General features: G+C 34.4%; 1 protein-coding gene across 6 annotated transcripts in view; it reads right to left on the minus strand.

The window, feature by feature from the left end:
• The window catches only part of XRCC4 (X-ray repair cross complementing 4), a 299,449-nt gene that overhangs the window by 233,585 nt on the left and 41,612 nt on the right, over positions 1-24,252 (minus strand). For all 6 annotated transcript variants that reach the window (XM_053587148.1, XM_053587157.1, XM_053587196.1 and 3 more), the window contains exon 3: positions 18,717-18,892. In XM_053587148.1, the coding sequence (XP_053443123.1) occupies positions 18,717-18,892 (176 nt within the window). The remainder of the gene's footprint in view (positions 1-18,716; positions 18,893-24,252) is intronic.

A 24,252-nucleotide genomic window follows, 5' to 3' on the forward strand; every position in this document is an offset into this window, starting at 1 on the left:
TTGTATGGAACCGGAAAAAACCCCGTATAGCTAAGGCAGTTCTTAGTAACAAAAATAAAGCTGGGGGCATCAGCATACCAGATTTTAGTCTGTACTACAAAGCCATAGTGGTCAAGACAGCATGGTACTGGCACAAAAACAGAGACATAGACACTTGGAATCGAATTGAACACCAAGAAATGAAACTAACATCTTACAACCACCTAATCTTTGATAAACCAAACAAGAACTTACCTTGGGGGAAAGACTCCCTATTCAATAAATGGTGTTGGGAGAACTGGATGTCTACATGTAAAAGACTGAAACTGGACCCACACGTTTCCCCACTCACAAAAATTGATTCAAGATGGATAAAGGACTTAAATTTAAGGCATGAAACAATAAAAATCCTCCAAGAAAGCATAGGAAAAACACTGGAAGATATTGGCCTGGGGGAAGACTTCATGAAGAAGACTGCCATGGCAATTGCAACAACAACAAAAATAAACAAATGGGACTTCATTAAACTGAAAAGCTTCTGTACAGCTAAGGACACAATAACCAAAGCAAAGAGACAACCTACACTATGGGAAAGGATATTTGCATATTTTCATTCAGACAAAAGCTTGATAACCAGGATCTATAGAGAACTCAAATTAATCCACATGAAAAATGCCAACAATCCCTTATATCAATGGGCAAGAGACATGAATAGAACTTTCTCTAAAGACGACAGACGAATGGCTAACAAACGCATGAAAAAATGTTCCTCATCTCTATATATTAGAGAAATGCAAATCAAAACAACCCTGAGATATCATCTAACCCCAGTGAGAATGGCCCACATCACAAAATCTCAAAACTGCAGATGCTGGCGTGGATGTGGAGAGAAGGGAACACTTTTACACTGCTGGTGGGACTGCAAACTAGTACAACCTTTCTGGAAGGAAGTATGGAGAAACCTCAAAGCACTCAACCTAGACCTCCCATTCGATCCTGCAATCCCATTACTGGGCATCTACCCAGAAGGAAAGAAATCCTTTTATCATAAGGACACTTGTACTAGACTGTTTATTGCAGCTCAATTTACAATTGCCAAAATGTGGAAACAGCCTAAATGCCCACCAACCCAGGAATGGATTAACAAGCTGTGGTATATGTATACCATGGAATACTATTCAGCCATTAAAAAAAATGGAGACTTTACATCTTTCGTATTAACCTGGATGGACGTGGAAGACATTATTCTTAGTAAAGCATCACAAAAATGGAGAAGCATGAATCCTATGTACTCAATCTTGATATGAGGACAATTAATGACAATTAAGGTTATGGGGGGGAAGCAGAAAGAGGGATGGAGGGAGGAGGGTGGGGCCTTAGTGTGTGTCACACTTTATGGGGGCAAGTCATGATTGCAAGAGGGACTTTACCTAACAATTGCAATCAGTGTAACTGGCTTATTGTACCCTCAATGAATCCCCAACAATAAAAAAAAAAAAAAAAAAAGTGCTATATGCTTATGTTTATATAACAATGTTCATTTAGGAATTTGTTTTTATTTTAAATAAAAGTAATGGCCTACATGAAACTTGTCATGTTAAAAAAAGACCCACAGGCTCTATTTCTAATAAGATATATATTCCAATATTTTAAAAAATCCTCTTGACCAACAGATTATAAGTTATATAAACACATAATTTCCTGAATAATTAGGTTTATCTTTATCATGGCAGCAACAATTCAAGTCACAGTAAATCCAAGAAACCCTTCACACTGATTTATAGCTGTATGACAGATTATAATAAATTTTTAAAGGGTTTGGATATATTTTTGGAATGTCATAAAATAAGTCCAACAATCCTTCCATTATTCATACGTGTGTGTATTTATGTTTAACCCTCAGTAATTAGCACTCACTGATATCTTCAAGATACCCATCCTTTCTGTGACTACTGAAGGCATCACTTCATTTTTGAATGGGCATTTTTCCCTTAATTAAGGAGTTAGTTAAATTACCTGGGAAACACTAGGAACTCCATGTGACCTCTGCTATTCAACCAATATATATTATCAGACCACACAGTTATATTACCGTTCAAACCTTGGTCTAGCAAATCATGCTTAGGAAGCTTTAAACACCAAGAAGCTTCCACTGAAAAGTAATCCACTTACTTCATTATGATAGATTACTATGAATGTGCAGAATTCAAGGACATCCAATAAAACTGATATCAGAGTAACAACTCACTGTAATGGCAAAACATAGAGACAGACAATACAAATAAAACATTTTAGGAAGAGAGAGTTTTGCGCAAGAAGCTATTTAGACATTGTTTTAAATGATTTTATGAAGAAACGTGCCATACTAAAATTAAATATTATAATTTAAAGTATAATTTCAGACACTATTAGAGGACTCAATATAATAATCACATTACAAATGTGTATCAAGGAAGGTTCTTTCTTCTTTTATGATTTTTAATATGTTTTAAATATAGAATCTCAGAAGCTCAGGCACTTGGAAGGATTCATTTGATTCATTTCTAAGTAATGACTTACATAGATCAAACACTAAATCCCAGAATTGACAATGATATTTGTTTAGGTGGCAATAAGTCAGGCAGCCAAACTTCAATAAGCTCTCAATGGACTCTCTGTGGGTGGTCCATTTTGGTGCTGCAGCTGGCTTAAAACACAGTATAACAAATAAATTGTTATTTTAATAGGGAAAAACAACAAGCTCTGTTCTCACCACTCAAAACAGGAAAAACGTGCTACCACATAGAAAAAAACATTTACAAGTACCCAGATACTGGCAGCTTAGTGGCTAGCTTATCAATGCATTTGTAAGTCAGTTCTAACAATACCATCTCTTTGAAGAAATATTATTTTGAATTGGGACTAAATATTTCCAACTATTGAGTCATACAGAAATTCTACTTCTTTGATTATTGCTTCAAAAGAAAAAAAGGAGAGCAATATTTATAACATTAGAAATACTGGGAGTTTTTTGTAGAGGTGAAAGAATATTCATTTTTCTTTAAAACTGATTTTAATCATTATGCTACTATTAAAGTATAACATATAATGATATATCCATTATGTATATTTCCTATGTTACAAAAAACTCACAAAATATTATAGAATAGCAGAAAATGCAACACCCTTCAATTTAATTCAGCCATTTGAAGAATATTTGCTAAATCTAATGTTTTTTTTTTTGCAGTTTTTGGCCAGGGCTGGGTTTGAACCTGCCATCTCCAGCATATGGGACTGGCGCCCACTCCTTTGAGCCACCAGCGCTAAATCTAATTATTAATAACTATAGAGAACATGAGCCCAAAATGAATTCTCTGAATATCAGAATACCATGTAGACATACTTTGGTCACACTTCATGATCCATCCAAAGGAACCATTAATGCATTGACTCAAATCCGTGCATAGCTGAAGAAACAATTAGGAAATAAAAGTATAAACCAATATAGTAATATTAACATGTCAACAATATGATTTGATAATTAAAGCAAATTGAACTATATGTCAATGTTCTGATTTTATAAAGTTTTTATTCAGACAGTGCTATTCATTATACAATGTTGTAAAAATAACACCTCATAAATTCTTTTACTGATAGAAATTTAAATTCTTACAGTTTGTTAAATACTGTCAGAAAATGTATTTATTAATTTAAAGTATATTTGGTGCAATCTCTTCACTATTTTCTTAAGTCTTTACTGTAACTTCCTTATAATTATTATTACAGTATACTGAATGTCCCAAGTGCGCTATCTGTTCTAGGAAAAGTCATTCAGATACTGATACTTTCAGACCTTACAAACTCAAGGGAAGCATCTAACACAACCCATTACATTAAGTGGGAACTCAAGTATTTATTTTAAAAAATATAATGTTATAACAACTCTCTAAAGGTTTGCTTTATTTTACTTTCTGAGCTATTGAAATTGAAGACTAATGCTATGAATGGATAGTGAATGATGTCAAATCTGGTTCACGAATCCATAGCATTCTACCAGGTCTTCCACGGAGCCACAGAAGTAACCTCAGAGCACGTACAGAATGGTACTCCAAAAAGCTCCCACCCATTGGTATAGGCACAGGGAGAAAAAAGGGGTTAATGCAAACTCTCTTTCATAAACAATTTAACTATATACCAAAAGTTAAGCCAAAAAGGTTCAAGGTCACAAAGGAAGTGATTGGCCCCATGTTAGAAAGTAAACCTTTCTAAAAAACAAAGAGAAGGAAATACAAAGAAGATTAAAATGAAGATAATAACCATCACAATAGCAGCTATCTCTCATTGAGCATCTACTATGTATCTGGTACAATGCTAAGTAATTTTATATACTAATTTTATTTTAAATTCACATCTGTCAAATCAAATAGATATTAAAATTATCCACAAGGTTTAAATAGCTGTATTTTTTAATTAACAAAAATTATATACATTTATTGTGTGCAACATGATTGTTTTGAAATAGGCATGCATTGTGGAATGGCTAAATTGAGCTAATAAATATACACATTACTTCACATACTTATTTTATGAGGTGAGAACACAAAATCTACTCTCAGTGATTTTTTTTTTTTTTTTGAGACAAAGTCTCACTATGTCACCCTTAGTAAAGCAATGTGATGTCACAGCTCACAGCAACCTCAAACTCTTGGTCTTAAGCGATTCTCTTGCCTCAGCCTCCCAAGAAGCTGGGACTACAGGTACCCGTCACAATGCCCGGCTATTTTTTGTTGCAGTTGTCATTGTTGTTTAGCCAGCCCAGACCAAGTACGAACCCGCCACCCTTGGTGTTTGTGGCTGGCACCATAACCACTGAGCTACAGGCGCTGAGCCTTTCAGTGATTTTTAAGAATCCATGTTATAAACTGCAGTCACCATGTAGTATGACAAATCACTCGTTGAACTTATTCCTCCTATCTAACTGAAATTTTGTAACATTTGATCAACATCTCTTTTAAGCCCCTTCTTCCCCAGCCTCACCCAAGGTCCTGATAACACCATTCTACTCTCTGCTTCTTTGAGTTTAACGTTTTTAGATTCCACATTTAAATTAGATCACGTGCTATCTGTCTTTCTGTTCCTGGCTTATTTCACTTTTCATAAACTCTTCCAGGTTCATACATACTGCCACAAAGGACAGTATTTCCTTCTTTCTTAAGGTTGAAAATATTCCAGTCCATTTTCTTTATTCATTCATCCATTGATGAACACATAAGTTGATTCTTTTTAAATTTATTTTAAGAGATGGGGTCTTACTCAGGCTGGCCTTGACTTCCTGGGCTCAAGCAATCGTCCTGCCTCAGCCTCACAAGTAGCTGGGAGTATGGAGACTAATTCTATACACCTTTTTTTAAGATGATGAAACTAGGGTTCGGACAGGCTTAGGAAGTTGTCAAAAGTAAACAAACAAGTATAATTTGTAGCCAGGATTCAAAGTCAGGGATATCTGACTTGAGACTAAGTACAATTAACCACTTTCTTTAACATCTCACTTTCAGCAAATATCTTTAATACTCTGTTTTCCTGTAATACATTTCACAGTCATGACAAAATTAAATCATTTGGATTCTTCCTGTGTCCAAAACCACAAAGAAAATTTAATTGCCTTATATTCAGGCTTCTGAACTTAGCCGGGAAGGGAAAGGGAGGAAACAGAGAAATAATAGAAAACATTGACCTTAACTGTGACTTCCAGTAATTGATATCCATTTCAAAGTGTGTCGCGGGCGGCACCTGTGGCTCAAGGAGTAGGGCGCCGGTCCCATATGCCAGAGGTGGCGGGTTCAAACCCAGCCCCAGCCAAAAACCACAAAAAAAAAAAAAAAAAAAAAAAGTGTGTCGCTTTTTAGTTAAGTATTGTAAAAGTAGAAAAGATTCTAATACTTACTGAATACCTTCTCTATGCCAGGTACTATGGTGAGTGCTAGGAATACAATGATAAATAAGGGAGTGCAGGTTCTTCCTATCATGGAATTTCATAAAAACCACATAAAAATGAATAATATCATGATTCCTTCTTTTCAAGAAAAATTTTATCATCAATTGTAAGCGTTTTAGAGAAATTCATTTTCTCACTCTAATTCAGACATTCTTATTATTATTGTCAAATGTAACGGGCTTTTCTGCTAATGACCAGAGTCAAATAGCCACTGGGAAAGGTAAGTATGAGATCATATAAACTGTCCATCTGCCAATACAGGACCTGGGCTTATTACTGGCTTTTCCCCTGACTTTTCCAATTCAGTTTGAAGTAGTTCAGAGAAAGTCCCCTTGCCAAATTGTTTAGTCTCAGAAATCTCACCATTAGATACTTTTTCCTGAAGTTCAGCCTAACTAGCCTTTTGCTTACTTTCATTTCGTAAAACTCTTTTCAGTGTCAATACCAGCTGTTCACTTTCCTTGGAAATTTTCCACTTTTCAAATACAGGCATGACTTTAATTAGGCAAAGCATAAACTAGGACAGCAGAAAGACTGACTGCAAGGAATTAGGTCAGAGTACCAATTTCTGAACAAGTGGAAAGTTCAACAATATAAACATAACTCTTGTTAAAATATGGAGAAAATTCATGAGATACAAGGGACTGGAGAGTTCAAAAGCTAAGAATAGAGGTCTGCTTCTATTCATGGTCAAGTCACTGCCATAGGAACAACCCTACAATAGATGACACTTATAAACTCGGTCAAAATACTCAAAAAAGCAGAAAGACCTGAAGGCACAAGAAAGTGAACAAAAGCCTATTGATTCTGGGATAACAAAAGAAACGACACTAAATATACTTCCCATTTTTATGACTTTTAACCTGAAGGAGAGACCAAATCTCTGCCACACAAAGCAGCTAAAATTTACTAGAAATCAGTAGTCTTACTCCCTTGAAGCATCAAAGGACAGACTCCCAGGGAAATTACAACATTTGAAAATGAAAGAGCAAATTCTGGAAAGGAAAAGCCAGAGATGAGAGGCACTAAATTCTATGGATAAACTGTTCAAATCTCTTTCAAAACCCTATACCAAGTATATGTGAGAAAGACTCCAACCAGCATTCCTAAAGGTAAAAGAAATGACCTGACACTTCAGCTAACACCACTACATGGGAAACAGAATTTGAAGTTGGAATAGAACCAAATTAACTGACTTAGACAACAGACTCTCACCCCAAAACCCTATCCTCATCAAATGACTCTTAAAGAAACCCCTCTCTACAATATATCAGTCACAAAGTCCAGCATAAAATCTAAAGCTCACAACGAATAAAAACATACTGAAGAGAAGCCATAATCAAGGGAGCTTCACAGCTTATCTAGCTGTTGAAATTAGCAGATAAGAATTTTTAATTAGCTACAATAACTATGATCAAAAATTAAAAGTAAAATATGATCATAACCAAGGAAAAATAGGAAGTCTCAGGGGAGAATAAAAGCTATAAACAAGAACCAAATGAAAATATTAGAAAACACTAGATTGAAAGGTTCACCTGATTTCCGTGTATTATTTTTGAAACTTTTTAGAGAATAAAATTATTGCAAAATAAAAAGATTTTTATCTTTTAAACTGTTTTTAATTTTTTTAGTCTTTTTCCTTTTTAAAAAAATTTTATTTCAGGTTAACTGGAGGAACAAATAATTAGGTTACGGTGTTTGTATTTGTTAGGTATAGTCCCTACTGTAGTTGTGTCCTGCCCTCAGGAGGGATGCCAGATACCCCCGCATTGTACCCATTAAGTGGGAGCACACCAATGCCCCTCCCGCCTCCCTTCTCCTCCTTCCTTCTTCCCCTCCCCCATCTTAAAATATGGATGGCAAAACAATCAAAAGCAAAATAAAAAATTTTAATGATTTAATTAATTTTAAAGCAAAAATAATGACAGTGTAATAACAAATTGTAGAGTTTATAACATACATGGAAGTAAAATGTATGACCATAATAACACAAAGCTCATGAAGAGGGAAATAGTAGGAGAGTTCTTATCCTATCTGTAAAGCAGTATATCACTTCAAGATAAACTGTGACAAGAAAAAGATGTATACTATCAACTGTAAAGCATACACTAAAGTAAAATAGTATCAAATGGCCCCATACATTTAAAAATTAATTTAAAATTTAAAAAAATAAAATAGCATTAAATGAGTTAGTTATAGCTAATAAGCTAACCAAAATGATAAAATGGAATAAAAACACTTATCCTAAAAGAAGGAAGAATAAGAGGAATCAGGAAATAAAATAGAGATGTAACAAATAAGATTTTAAAACCACCATTATCAATAATTGCATAGAATGTACATGGTCTAATCACACAAGTCAAAAGATACTGATTGGCAAATTGGATTTAAAAAGCAAGACACAATGATACTCTCCCTAAAAAGAATTCTAAAAAAATAGTTAAAAGCAAAAAAAAAAAAAAATAGTTAAAAGCAAAAGATTGGAAAAAGACATAGCATGCTAGCTCCAACCAAAGGAAAATGGAAGGAGTACTATTATAATAGCGTACAATGGAGACTTCAGATGGAAGGGCATTAATAAAATGAGGTCATTTCATAATAAAAAAAAAAAGAGGTCAATCCATCAAGAGGACATGAAAAAAACTTAATGTTTTGTACCCTTAATGAAGATTGTAACTTAATGAAGATTCAAAATAAATAAAGCAATAGATGATATTATTTCAAGGATAAGTAAACAAATGCATAATTATCATTACTGATTAAACACATTCTCAATTACTAGTAGAAGAAGTAGACAAAAAATAAGAATATGGAAACCTGAAGACTATCAACCAACTTGAACTGACGTTTGTAAAACAATCTACTGCAAAATAGCAGAATAAATACTTCTTTCAAGTGCACATAAAGCATTGAACAAAGACCATGTTTGGGCCCATAATACACACCCCAATAAATTTTAAGGAATACAGTCCTATAAACTTTTCTTAAAACAGTGTAAGTAATTTAAAAACAAGTAACAGAAATATATCTGGCATATTTTTAAAAAACTGGAAAACTAAATAATAAATTACTAAATAATTCAAGGGTGATTAACTGAAATCATAAGGGAAAATAGAAAATACTTCAAAATAAATGAAACTGAAGACACAACACACAAAAATCTGTGCAATACAATTAAAGCAGTACTTGGAAGGAAATTTAGATACTGAAGTGTCCATTTCAGAAAAAGAAAGGATTCAGTGACCTCAGTTTTTACTTTAAAGTGATCAAGATTTACAAGACCAGTGCTTTGAACAGACTATAAACAACTGCAGACTAGTTAAAGAGATCTGAATCAGGACTTATAAATTCAGAACTAGTGACACTTTGAATCGTGTAAATCTTTGCTGAGGATGGCTAGCTTATGCTTATTGTCATATTTAGCTTCAACCCTGGCCCCTCCCTCTTGGATGCCAGTATCAGCTGCCGCAGGAACAATCAAAAATGTCTCCAGACATTGCCAAATAACCCTGAACAAGCAAAATTTCTCCCAGTTGGGAAAAACTGACCTAAATAAGCAGACGTATCTTCTTCATGACTGAACACATTTGCTACTATGAAAACGTACATTCTGTAGATGCAATACATTCCCAATCAAGGTCCCAGTAGACTTGTGTGTAGATAGTGACAAATAGATTCCTAAATCTAATTCAAAAATCTAAAGTACATAGAATATCTAAATCAACTTTGATAAAGAAAAAAGTTGAAACATCTATACTACCTGATTTCATGATTTATTATAAGCATAAGTAACAGTTTTTAGATGTCACAGAGATAAATATACAAAACAATGGAACAAACTAGAGTAGAAAACATAGTGTCCCAAAGGTCATCACACATATGGAAAATGAGAAATTATAACTAAACGTAACTTTACTTACCTTTTCAGTACAAAATGTTACAAAATATTTACAAAATATTCTCTGCATGTGGCCACTTCTTTGTAAAATGAATACAAGCATATTAACTGATTTCAAATAATGAATAATAAAAGTTGATGAAAAATTCAACAATAGTATTAAAATGACTGCATATCCATTAGCAAAAAATGAACTTCAGTCCATATCTTGAACCATTTACAAAAATTAACTCAATTGTATCACAGACTCTATATGTAAAACCTCAATATATAAAAAAAAAAAAAAAAAAAAAATCTCAAGATATAAAACTCATATATAAAACCATGGGAGAAAATCTTTGTGACCTCTGTTTAGGTAAAAAATTATTTAAAATAATACCAATAATAAGTAATAAGTAATTTTTGCTTCCCTAAAATTAAGAATTTCTCCTCTTCTCCTACAAAGTAGTAGAAAGTATTCCCAAGTCACTTACCTGTTAAGGAATCTGTATCCAGAATATATCAAGAACTCTAAAAACCTCAGTATGAAAATAAATAACCCAATTAAAAAATATAGAAAGGATAACAACAAATATATCTCTAAGGAAGAAATATAGATGGAAAATAACATCACTGGATACTAGGGAAGTGAAAATTTAAAATACAATAAAATATTGTCACACACCCACCAGCATGTCTAAAATTAAAAATTTTACCCAACTGTTAGCAAGGATATGGAGGAACTAGAATTCTTAAACACTGCAGATGGGAGATGAAAAACTGTTGGTCAGCTTCTAAAAGATTGAAACATAGGCCTAACCATAAAACCTAACTATTCTATTTCTGTATATTGTCAACCAATCAATCAATCACCAAACATGTATCTGTACAAAGATTTAGATACAAATATTCATTGTAGGCTTATTTGATATGGCCCAAAACTACAAACAGCTCAAATGCTCATCAACAGATGAATTCATAAACAAATTGGGATATATCCAAAAAATGAAACACCACTAAGCAGAAAAAAAGAAACAGATTATTGAATCATACAACTACATGGGGGAATCTCAAAATAAATTATGCTGAATAAAAGAAACCAGGCCAAAATCCAGGGAGACAGCACAGTGAAAGGGTAAGAGGGGCCCCTACCCCACCCGGGGGCCTCCAGCCAGCAGCAGGACCCCAAGCTCTTGTCCCACTCTGGAGGAGTGCCAGGAGAGACCAGAGAGCCAGCACTCTTACATATGCATGCCTCCTACCCTGCACTTCCTCTGTTCTAGGAATACCAGAAAGTAATTTGACTCAAGGCAGCTTGTAGCCTTCCCCAGATCAACCAAGAAAGTGCACAGCTGAAAAGGCCTCTCTGGGCAAGGTTGCTCATTCTCTTCACTTTTGTTCAACATAGTGCTAGAAGTCCTACTTAGAACAAGGAGGCAAGAGAAGGAAATCAAGGGTATCCAAATAAGGAGAGAAAAGGTCAAACTATTGCTGTTTGCTGATGACATCATCTTATATCTAGTAACCCCCAAATTTCTGCCAAGAAATTTGTGGAATTGATAAATAAATTCAGGAAAGTCTCAGGTTGCATTCAAATAGACCAACACCAGTCAAGCTCATAATCAAATCAAAGGCCTAATACCTTTCACAATAGCAACAGTGAAAATAAAATAATAAGGAATATATTTAACTAAGAAGGTAAAAAAACCTTTAGAGAGAGAACTACCAAACACTAAGGAAGGAAACTGAAGAAGATATAAAACAGATGGGAAAACATGCTCATGGATTGGCAGAATTGGCTTTGTTAAAATATCTTTGCTACTCAAAGATCTATAAATTCAGCACTATCCCCATTAAAATACCATCATAATTTTTTACATAACTAGAAAAAATAGTAGAACACCGTGTAAAAACAAAAAAGACCCCAAATAGGCAAAGCAACCTTAAGCTATGAGAACATATCAGGAGGCATCACTTTACCAGACCTCAAGCTATACTACAAGGCTTAGTAACCAAAACAAAATGGCACCAGCACAAAAATGGAGACACAGATTTATGGATCAGAACAGAGAAGCTAGGTATAAAACCATCCACATATTACCATCTGCTCCTTGACAAAACAGACAAGAACATACAGTGGGAGAAAGAATCCCTATTCAATAAATGGTGCTAGGAAAATGGCATAGCCACAGCTAGAAGACTCAAAAGGACCTGTACTTCCCACCACTTACAAAATCAATTCATGGAAGATGACAGATTTAAACCTAAGACATTTAAACCTAAGAAACTGTAAGAATTCTGGAAAAACTCTTACAGATATCAGCCGAGGCAAAGAATTTATGAAGCACACCCCAAAGGCAATCACAGCAACAACAAAAATTAACAAGTGGGACTTGTTTAACTTAAAATGCTGCTACACAGCCAAGGAAACAACAGAGAAAACAGACAATTTACAATTAAAATGGGCACAAAATATTGGGGACAGGTTGAGGATTTATTACCTTGACTGTGGTGACAGTTTCACGAGTGTATGCATGTTTAAAAAATTTTCCAATTGTATACTCTCTATATGCACATTTTATTAGATGTTAGTTGTATCTCAATAAAGCTGTTAAAAACATACATACTAAAAGATTTAGACAAGAATGTATAAAGCTGCTTTATTCATATTAGCCCGCACGTAGAATCCACCCACATGCCACCAAAAAGGAAACACAGTATAGTGGAACACTACTCACAAATCAAGAGGAATGGACTGTAAACACACTACACTATGATGACTCTCAGAAACAAAGTCCTAGGCAAACAAAGTTACAAGCAAGGGTAACTCCATTTATATAAAATTCTAAAAGCAGTAAAGCTAGTCTACAGTGATAGAAAGCAATCCAGCAGCTGCTGGGGGCCTAAAAGGGGGCAGGGCTCGAGGAGAAAAAAGAGGTAGCTGCAAAACAACTACCAAAACAAGCATGAAAAACTGTCCTGAGTGATAAAAATTATACACTTAACCATGGATCCATTTTATTATTTGTACATAATCCTAAAATATGTATTTTAAAAAATCTGTGTTGGGGTTCATAAGACAGGTTTAGATTCTACTTTAACTAACATACTATCAACATTTTGCTCCATATAATGTGCACTTTTCTGCTGAAATTTTTGAGGGAAAAATAAGGATGCACATTATATTTGGATAGTATGGCTCAGGAGCACGTGGGCCCAGACAGCCGATCAGGGCTGCCATGCCCCATCACCTGGGCCCACAAGACTGTATCCAAGTCCAAGAGGATACAGGATATGGTAGAGCAGGAGGAGTAGCCTCTGCCAAGCGCTGCAATCAGAGAAGGGGACGCTGGTGGGGCTGGCAGAGCTGGGGGATGAGGGTGAGGGGCTATGTCTGAGGCCCAAGGCCCCACCACACACAGGAGGAGGGGGAGCCCCAAGGAGGCCCCAGGGACCCACCTGGCTACCCTGGTCTGAGCAGACACACAACCTCCCACCCCACAGGCCACACAGGTGGCCCCCACAGGCCCTGACGTAGCAAGAACAAAAAGGCTCCCAGGAAAGGGTAAAGGCGCCTTCACAGAGCAGGCAGCTGCAGGAGGAGGGTACAACCTTCACACTTACTGGGAGGCTGTGAGCTTTCCTAAGATGTGTCTCTCCCATCCATGAGGCAGCCACTTTCTTGAGGGGTAATTTTTTGGAAGTTTGGGCCCAAAACGTGGGTGCACATTATACACATGAGCACATTTTACATGGCAGGTGGGACTTTTGTTTTCCTTAGTGACTCACTTGTAGTTTCTTTTTTTTTTGGTTTTTTGGCCGGGGCTGGGTTTGAACCCGCCACCTCCGGCATATGGAACCGGCGCCCTACTCCTTGAGCCATAGGCGCCGCCCAACTCACTTGTATTTTGGATACCTGTTTTTCACATGTACTATAAACAGTGACAGTATCAAGTATACTTTTTTTTTTTTTTTTTGAGACAGAATCTGACTATGTCACCCTCGGTAGACATGTCATGCTGTCACAGCTCACAGCAACTTCAAATTTCAAACTCTTGGGCTTAAGCGATTCTTTGCCTCAGCCTCCCAAAGTATCAAGTATACTTGATGAACTGTGAAAATACACATTGAAGCAGCTTAACTGAAAAGTAATAAACAAATATTAATATTAATATTATTAACACTCAAATGTCCTTTCTGCTTTTGTTCTTACAGTAAGTTCTTTCCTGAATAATCTGGAGTAACACAAAAATTAAGATATAAAACTATAAGATATTTCTTAAAGAAGAAAACATTTGAAATCAAAGCAGAGCAATAAGAAGCAAGATAAGAATACTTTTGTTTTTCAAAAAATAGTATTTCTAGGCCATGCACAGTGGCTCACACCTGTAATCCTAGCACTATGGGAGGCCAACGCGGGTGGATATTCCAAACTCAGGAGTTGGAGACCAGCTTGAGCAAGAGGAAGATACTATCTCTATTAAAAAAAAATAGAAAAACTAGCCAGGCAATGTGGTGGTGCCTCTAGGCCCATCTACTTGGGAGGCTAAGGTTGCTGTGAGCCAGGAGGCCATGGCACTCTAATCAGGGCACAGAGGAACACTATATATATATATATATATATATATATATATATAAATTCTAAATGTTCTTCTATGGTTTAACTAGAAAATATTTTCTTTAAACAGGATTTCTGTACCACATCTATTACTGATTTAGTTTTCACATTCCAGAATTGTCAGGAAATTATAAAGTGTTTAGCAAAAAATGCCATATACATACAAATACTTTTACCATAGAAATAAAGAATACTATGGTTTTCTTCTTAGGCATTCAAACAACACATTTGCAAACTCTACTCCCACAAACCTGAATTTCATTACTATTTTTGACAAAGTCTTTGGCTGAGTACCACAATAAATGCTCCAATTCTGATATTTCATTGGAAATGGCCCTTGGAATTTAAGAGTCCCTCAAACCACAGGGACACATGGCAATAATATAGGATTTTGGAGTGCTACTTTTAAAAACAACTTTGGTTGTTTTTTTTGGCTAATCCATTTTACCTCATTTTCATATATCTGAGAAATGTAAGTTAAGTAATATGGTCTATCTGAATTTAGAATGCATCATCCACTAAAAAAAATAAAAGTTACAAAATATAGTAAGATACAGACTAGAAAGTATCTTACCACATGTTGTAACTTTCTTATAACTAAAATATGACTGAAATACTTATTTGCAAGAAAATCCTAGAGCAATGGTTCTCAACCTTCCTAATGCCATGACCCTTTAATGCAGTTCCTCAAACCCACAGGTTGAGAACCACTGTCCTGGAGAAATACGCTTACAACACTAAAAGTAAACCCTTCTGAATGATACATATTTCCATCTTCCCTGAATGTTAAATACAAAAATTGCTAATTTTCCCTCGATATCCATTGTCCCCTTTTTACAAAGTAATGGAAACGTCTAAGAACAGGACGCAGATGAAGAACACATTTCATAGATTCCCTTGCAGCTAGACCAAGCCATGTGACTAAGTTCTGGTCAATGAACAAAAGGACTATATGCAATTTTGGAGAGAGAGACTTAAAGTAAAGGCATATGCTCTTTACTTTCTCTTTAACATATCCTGCTGCCTGAAACAGGACTAAACTGCCTAAACATCATTGTGAAGCTAGAGCAGCCATCTTGGACCAAACTACTTATTAACAATGACAAAGCAGGGCCACGCCTGTGGCTCAAGGAGTAGGGCACTGGCCCCGTATCCCAGAAGTGGCAGGTTCAAACCAGGCCCCAGCAAAGAACTGCCAAAAAAAAATGACAAAGTAATATGATCAAAGAAGACTGTGTCTACAACATCATAAAGCCATCATATTAACCCAGGACTGCCTATTTGAGTTTTTATATCAGAGAAAATTGAATCTTCATGCTGTTTAAGTAGCAAGAGAAACAAAAGGAAAAGGTATGGAATTAGACTTTGTACTAATTCTACTAAAGACCTGTAGCCAATATTAGTGTTTTTATGTACTCATTGTATTTACAAACATACATAATGTATTATATATATATGTATATGGGTAAATATGTGTGCATGAGTATATATATATATATATTTTTTTTTTATGGAGAGAGATTTTAATTTTCCTTCAAAATTCATGACTGCCTTCATTAGGCCTATTTTTTAATATATAAAGCTACCATACGTTAGATTATCTAGAATGAATACAAGAAATCACATTAAAATTTTACAGATTAAATAAATAATTTTTGCAAATGAAAAAACAGAATCATTAGCAAGTTGAAGTTATTAATAAATAATCATCTCAAGGTCATTCTTACTAAAAATAATTGTTTTCTGTGACTTAACAATGAAATTTTTTCTGAGGAAACAGAGCAAGATAAGAAAGCAAAAAAAAGAGTAAGAATACATTATTCACTAAGATGTACTGTTACCATGACAAAGTATATACTTCAAAATCAGGATAAATTATGAAAAGTAGAGGGAACCAGTGACATAAAGTATATGAATGATCTCCCAAGTGAAAGTCCTTATGGGGAAAAGATGAGGAATCCAAAGGCTGGCATAGAGTATGCTATGTGCCACAATGATCTCCTGCCACCTGAAGAGTACTGGGGCAAGAAGGGCCATAGAGGCTCTCACTGTAGCGAGAAAAAGAGTTCATGGGTAGCTGGTCGTCCAACGTCTATTCCTATGGGAATTAAGCTAAAATAGAAACATCTGTTATGTATAAAGAAAAGCCAATTAGACTATAAATGAAATTTTGGAAGAGCTCAAAAGCAAGCTCACAAGAGACTGTGGGCCCACTTCTCCCAAAAATTGAGCATAAATATTGACAAAGAAGTCATACTTAAAAAATATGTTACTACATTAGAAATGGACAATTCTTTCATTGAGACAAAATGTGAGCTAGTAATTATAAAATATCAAGTCCTTTTAAATATAAAACTTAGTGGTTACTTGCTTTAGAAAAAGGAAGGAAAAGGAAAACTTGTTCTAAATGTAAATTTCAAACAATTCTTACAGGAGTTGATATCTAAAATGTTCAAATTGCACAGTAATTTCCAACACACAATTAGACACATAAAATTTCTTGAATTGGGAGAGGGGTATGTACTCTTAAAGATGTATGTTTGGTAGCAAGTGTGCTTAGAGTACATAAAATATTCTTTGTTGTAGGAGAGTAACTTCATGTTAAGAAACAACAGTATTCAGTACAACTCTTTGAGTTGAATCTATGTTCATTCTTATCCTTTCTTCTAAATTTAGGACATCACTTTTGGCAACAATCAGATGTCTGTGTCATCAAGAAAAGGCTTACATACTCCTTTCAATTTTTAGGTCATCCAAGCACAATTAGCCTTAAAAATATTCTGCCATGTTTCCAACTGTCTGCAGATTTTGCCAGCAGATGAATTTATAAGATATTGTCACTCTGAAATCAGTTTGCAAAAGCAATCCCGAATACTGGAGTATTCCCACGACACTTGAGCCAAATGAACTTGTGATTTTTCAGCTGCATTGATCCATAAGGCTGACTACAGCATGGAAAGTTTTAGCTCATTTAAATATCCAAAAATATCTCTCAAGTAAACCAAGCCAGAAATAAACTCCTTCTTGTCAAACTGTTCTGAGAGTAGCCTTTCTTTTTCTCCTAAACAAAATTAATTAAATTAATAAATGAGGAGATAAGCTAAAAACTGCAATGTAGTGATTCAAGGTATATTCTGTAAGGAACCAACACACTTCTGCATTGCTGAGAATCTTTTGGCTGTTTCCATTTAAGAAAACTTGTGTAATACCTATAGTCCAAGGTGCTGACTCTGATAAAGTTTATTACTCTGGTAGGCAAGAAATCTTTCAGGATTATTGTTAGTCTTTGATGCCAACATATGCCAAGCCAAATGTAAAAGACATCAGTCATAAAGACTTGAAGTTCTTTCTTCACAGAAGCAGCAAACCCAGATGTATAAGTACTCCATCCATGCTGACTGCACCACGCCCCATTTTTCACTATGTCAAAGATATCAAAGGCCTTTCAGCTTTCCAAAAGGTACCTCACATAACCTCACTGTTATGCATCAGTGTATACAAAACAGATGAAAATCAGAAACTGGCTGCAAAAACTAATGCTAGTTGTTACATACAAACACTTGTTGAAGGGGAAGTGGCATTACTCCCAATGTGACAATGTTCTGCTTCCAAATATTAGAAGAAACAACAGTTCTACAGTGTATTATATCACTTGTCATAAATAACAAAATTTTTATCGCCATTTCCAACCTTTTTACTGAAACTATTTCAAATGACCATTTTAAGTAGCTTATCATATTGAAACGTACAGATAGTGACAGCTAATTAGGAAAAGTATGTATCTTTTAATAGAAATTACTGAAGCCAGTTTCTCTGTATTGTTCTTTCTATAATATATATTTGAAAATAATGATTCCGTTTCTTCCAATGTTTCTCTAATTGACAAAATTTCTGTAATCATTCTAAGTTAATAAGATTGTCTTAAAAGAATTTTTAAACTCAGTATAGCTCTAAAATAAATTCTTCATAACTATCTTAAACTTAATGTAGTAAAGATTTCCATCAGATACTATAAATCTCATATCTGATTGATAAACCACTGGTAAAACCAAATTCAACACCTAATAAACAGGTAAAACATACAAGTTGCATGAGACTATAATAAATAAACCAACTCCCTTGACTCTTTGTTTTGTTTTGTTTTTAGTGTAAACCATGTTCTTAACCTCTCCTTCTTTTAAATATTTAGCTATTAAATATTAAAGATAATTTTTCAATAAGTGCTCTGATATTTTACCACTTATAACACTATGGAATGTTTTACTTACTGAAACATCTTTCAGGCTTTTCTCAAGGGAGAAATGACTAGATTCTGTAGAAAAATTAAACTTGTATTCATCAGCTGGTCCTGCTCGGGACAACAATGCTTTTCTCAGTTCATCAACATATTTCTCTTTTTCCATTGCCATGTCATCAGCTTCTTGGGAAATCTCCAATTCAGAAACTGGGAAACATCAATAAAAGTTTTCAAATGAAAAATTACTGAACATGAAAAAACAGCTGTTTACCTGTTAGTACTAATTTATTACATATAACAAAAATTTAAACAAAAAATCAATTCCAACACTACACAATTTAAACTCAAATTACATCTTTTAAATGAACTAGCTATTTTTGAGAAATGTATTAATTTAGTCTCACATCTCGTGTGAAAAGTATTAGACTCCTGGCATTCTTTTTCTGTTCTCAGATGAAATACATGCATCGAAAATTACCACAGAAAATACAACTTGGTCTACCGGCTCTTACATTATAGCAGATAAACCGTTTCCTATAATAATTAATAAGCTCATTATTTTACATCTTTATTCCTTGCCTCAAAGATTCTATAGTCTATAGTCTCTATAGTCTATATCTTATCTATATAAGGAAAGTCAAATTAAAACAAAAGTAGAGTTCATTCTTCTTATCTCATGTGGAGGGAGGGAGGAAGGAAGGTGATGAGGAAGGAATGGGAAGGGAATTTACAAGAAATGCAAGTGCCTCCTGGAAGGCACACCCTGTGCTACAGAACTGGCTTCCAATTTTCTCATCTAGGTATCTTTAAAGCTGATATTTTACCCATCATTGATGTTTTATTTCAATAATTATATTTTCAATTCTAACTATTCTCTTTGTTGTTGTTGTTGTTTCAGTGTAAACCATGTTCTTAACCTCTCCTTTTAAATATTTGGATATTTTAAACATATTTAATCTCTTTCAGATTGGTCTTTATATGTGCGTCCTGGAATACTATTTCTATTTCTTAAATATTATTTCTGTTTCTTCCATCTGCTAACACATTCTTGATCTGCTTTTTTTCTCTTTTATGCCTTTATTCCTTTTTATGTAATATTTTAGCATGGCTCTCCTCTAGCCACAGTGGCAAGTGCCCTGGGCAAAAGGGATCTCAAATTCAGGTTGCTGGCTTGCCTTTTTCGGAGTCCCTACAAGTTTCACCAGTCTTAGACCAGTTTTAAAAGTTAATTTCTTAACTTGGTTTTTATACTTAAGGCAAAGTATTCAATTTTAAAACTCCTATCCATATACAACAGAGGCAGAGGGTTCTGATTTTTGTTGAGACTTATATTTACTCGTAGTCCTCAGGGACTGTTCTAATTTTACGCTGCATAGCCAGAAAGTAGTTTTTACAAGATGATTTATTAACAGGAGACCCCTTCCAGGGTCCTGCATAGAGAGAGCTCAGATCCAATTCCTTAAGAGGCCTGCAGCCCCCTCATGCCACCCCCACTCAGGCATTACACCCACAGTCATCTAGACGCATCTACTTCAGGTATTCCATGAATCTACATGGAATTAGCTCCCATCAACCACTTTGTTTCTCAGATACCTCTTCAAACATGGTGTCAGAAGTTTTCACTTTCTTATATGCAACGGTGGCAGTGTGCCCATACATCTATTTGTTTCTAAAATTACAGTATTTAATCTAACATTTGTTGAATGTGCATATGGACTGGGTGGTTTCCTGTGTCAATTCAGGCTATCACCATGATGAATTATAGCACCATATATTTATACATTACATGTACCTAATGTCTTTCTCACAAAACTGAAAAACAGGTATTTTCATTTTGCAAAAGAGAAAACTGAGCCTGAGAGATCAAGGCACAGTTTAGTGTCACATAGCAGATAAGCAGAAAAGCTGGGACTATACTTGTATCTCTCTGGTGGCATTATTTTGAGGTGAGGCAGAGGGATGAATTAATTCTTTTCATGATTTTGAAAAACACATCAGTACAAAATATTACAGAATATAAAAAATCTTGATTAAGGAATCCCTAAAAATATAACACACCTTTACATAACTTAGGTCTATATGATATTAAGCGTCTGGAGGATCCATGCAGTCAATGTAAACGGAGTCTTGAAATGTATCTATATATTTTACACTTTGGATAATAACTTCTGATTATGAAATGTAATTCCCGTATTTTGTATAAACTTTGAAAAGAAGAATTAAAATGCCCTACATTCCTATATGATGCCACAGCTTCTAAAGCACTTTTACACACTTTCTCCCTCAGAAGCAGATGCACAGCTAAGATAATCATCACCATCAAATCCATCTACCTCTCAGACACCCTATTTGAATACTCTTCTGAATAAACAAAAATAAGACAAATGTTTCCTTTTTAAGGAATAATTTTGTATATTGTGTTTGGATTATTTTAAAAAGCAAATACCTAACCTTATCTAGTACCTAGAGGGAACAATTAATTGACAGAGAGATAGAAAATAAATCTGTAGAAGTCATCTTTAATGCAGCTATAGGAAACACAAGAAAACACAAAAGAAAACAGAACATCTTTAGATAAAACATCTAGTTAAAGGTATCCTACATTTCATTAAAATGAAAGATACCTATCTTAAAATGTTTAATAAAATAATTCAATTCATTCATTCAAAAAAAATTTAATGAGCAGGTACTATGTATGTGCCAGACATTATTGTAGAACTGTAACAAAAAGACAAATAAAAGTACCAGCTTTCCAGAGCTTACATTTAAGCAATGAGAGATAACACTTGAGACATCCTCAGATTATCATCTTACATGTCCTTTTAAGTTTCTCCTCCTATACATGTTGTGCTGATTATGGAATATTTAATTGTTGAGAGAGAAAAATATGAAAGGGAATTATTTTTCTATTCACACTTCCCCTTTCAGAAGTACATAAAAAAGGTATTAATTTAAAAAATTTACTTGAACTATTTCCTATAAAAGGGACTGTGAAAATCTGACCACCTATTTAGAACTTCAATCCTGAAAAGACAACTTAGTCATCACTAGTTTTGAATTCTGTGCTAAGAACATCTGGAAAAAGAACAGCTGTAAGCATTCAATGCTCTAAAACTTCAGTGAACAGGAATAAAAGCAGTGGAAATAATAAAATTCAGCAAGAATGCAGCTGAACCACATAATAAGGCATAAAACATGAGCAGGGCAACATGACCAAAAACAAGGAACTATTCTCAGACGGGTAGGAGCCATGACAGCATAACTTTTCCACTGTTTTGTAGGTATATGGAGATCTGAGGAAGGAAAGGAAGCCTGGGTGCAGTTAACCAAAGGAACACATCCAAAGCATGTGGTGGAGCTCAGAAAACTACAGCCTTACTGTACTTGTAAAAGTCTACATAGTATCACATCATAAGCCCACTTTACTACTTCATTTATCAAAACACATTTTCTTACTGAGATCTTGTCATATTTCCATATCTGTCACCCAATATTTCATATGTCTAGGAAAATTATAAGTAGATCTAATTATTTGATTATAAAATAATCCATAAAGTTTGATTTACTCTTCAGTAAACTGCAAACTACTCTAAAGATGGGTTATATATGTTTCTTACTGCTGAAGAAATTTTTATAGAAGTCACAGTCATCGATCATTAACCTGCTTTGCAACTTAACCCTTTGATAAAACCCTATTTAATAATGAAGTGATGACAGACCACATAATAATTAGACCTCAAAAACATTCATTAGATAAAACATTGCTAATGGAAATCAGTGAGCTTAGTGTGGGGGAGATTAAAAGAAACCCCACATCCTTTTAATTTCATTCAAAGGAAAAGAGAAAAATTATCCAAATTGAAGGTTGCAGCAATCAAATATTTGAACAAAAAACAGGATGAGGTATAGGAAGGAAATCCATTTTCATGTTTTAATTATTTAATTGTTTCAGTGTTCTTACTCATATTATTGTATATAAATAAAGTACCAAATCACATTTATGGAATAAGACTTAACTAAATGTGGTAACAATATTATTTCATTTCAGATTTTGTCCCTAAAATTTAAACAAGAAAGCAGAAATGAATAATGAAAAGCATAAAGTATACATGAGATTTAATACTTTATTAGGTAACTTTGAAGATGAAATGACCACATAGTCCACTATTAAATTTTCTGTTTACAAGAAAGCCTGTCCAATATAGGTAGCCAAAATGTTAACAATTCACCAGAGAACACAAAAGTTTGATATCATGTTTTTGTCACACTAAATTCCAGTAGCTATAAAACACATGACAGCATATAATGAATTTATGATCAATGTCAATAATAAATACACACAAAACCAGAGTTTTCATTCAAAAATATTTTAACCCTAAAATGAACAGCTCATTTTCTTTTTTTGACAGCCAGTTTTATATATTTGAGACATCTTTTCATTTCTTCAATCAAAAAATATTCATTGAGCATGTATATACTAAGCACTGGTCTAGATAACTACAGAGAGTGGCTGACAAGGTATGTCTTACTCTCAAGGTACCCTGCTTCCCTGAAAATAAGACAGTGTCTTATTTTAAGGTGTGCTCCCAAAGATGCGCTAGGTCTTATTTTCAGGGGACATCTTATCTTTCCTGTGAGTAGGTCTTATTTTCAGAGGATGTCTTATTTTCGGGGAAACAGGGTAGATGTGTATTTTCTAGAGAAAATAAATATTCATCTTAATAATATTAAGAACACTAAGGACAATGTGTATGATATAAGCCAAATGTTCAATAAATATAAAGTTAATTTAAATATCTTGCTAAACTAAGAGTTAAGGGTTAATCAGAGTATTCTTTTTCCCTTTAGTTAATGATAAAAAAAAAAATTCAAACAATATATCTTCTTCACTCTTTGCCTTAGTAAATGAGATTACATTAGAATTTAATCTCTTCCTTTGATAATTAAGGCTCTTGAAGCACCTCAAGGGCATTTGTCTCACAATAAACATTACTTTATACACAACACTGTATCTGCCAATTAGAAATATCTGAGTTATGAATACAGTATTCCTTACACACAAGCAACCACTTCACCTAAGACCTGCTTTCTCCAGAAAGGGCTATTAGAGCAGCTCTTCTCCCCCAGCTGACAACCTGTAATTTACTGCCATAGTCTTTAGCCCTGCACACTGTCTTCACCCTAGAACAAGAACTGTCAACTTGGTGCATCTTCTCTGGTCATACACAGCACTAATCTTACAAATCGTCCCTAGCCCTGTACTGCAACAACCAACCAATAACTGATTTCTCTTATATAGAAATTTACAATGAAGCAAATATCACCCTGATACCCAAACCAGGAAAAGACCCAACAAGAAAAGAAAATTATAGACCAATATTTCTAATGAATATTGATGCAAAAATATTCAATAAGATCCTAGCAAACAGAATCCAACAACACATCAAACAAATTATACACCACGACCAGGTGGGTTTCATCCCAGGGTCCCAAGGATGGCTCAATATATGTAAATCTATAAATATAATACATCACATAAACAAATTAAAAAACAAAGACCATTGGAT

Source organism: Nycticebus coucang, chromosome 1 (assembly GCF_027406575.1).
Source record: "Nycticebus coucang isolate mNycCou1 chromosome 1, mNycCou1.pri, whole genome shotgun sequence".
Classification (NCBI taxonomy): Eukaryota; Metazoa; Chordata; class Mammalia; order Primates; family Lorisidae; genus Nycticebus; species Nycticebus coucang.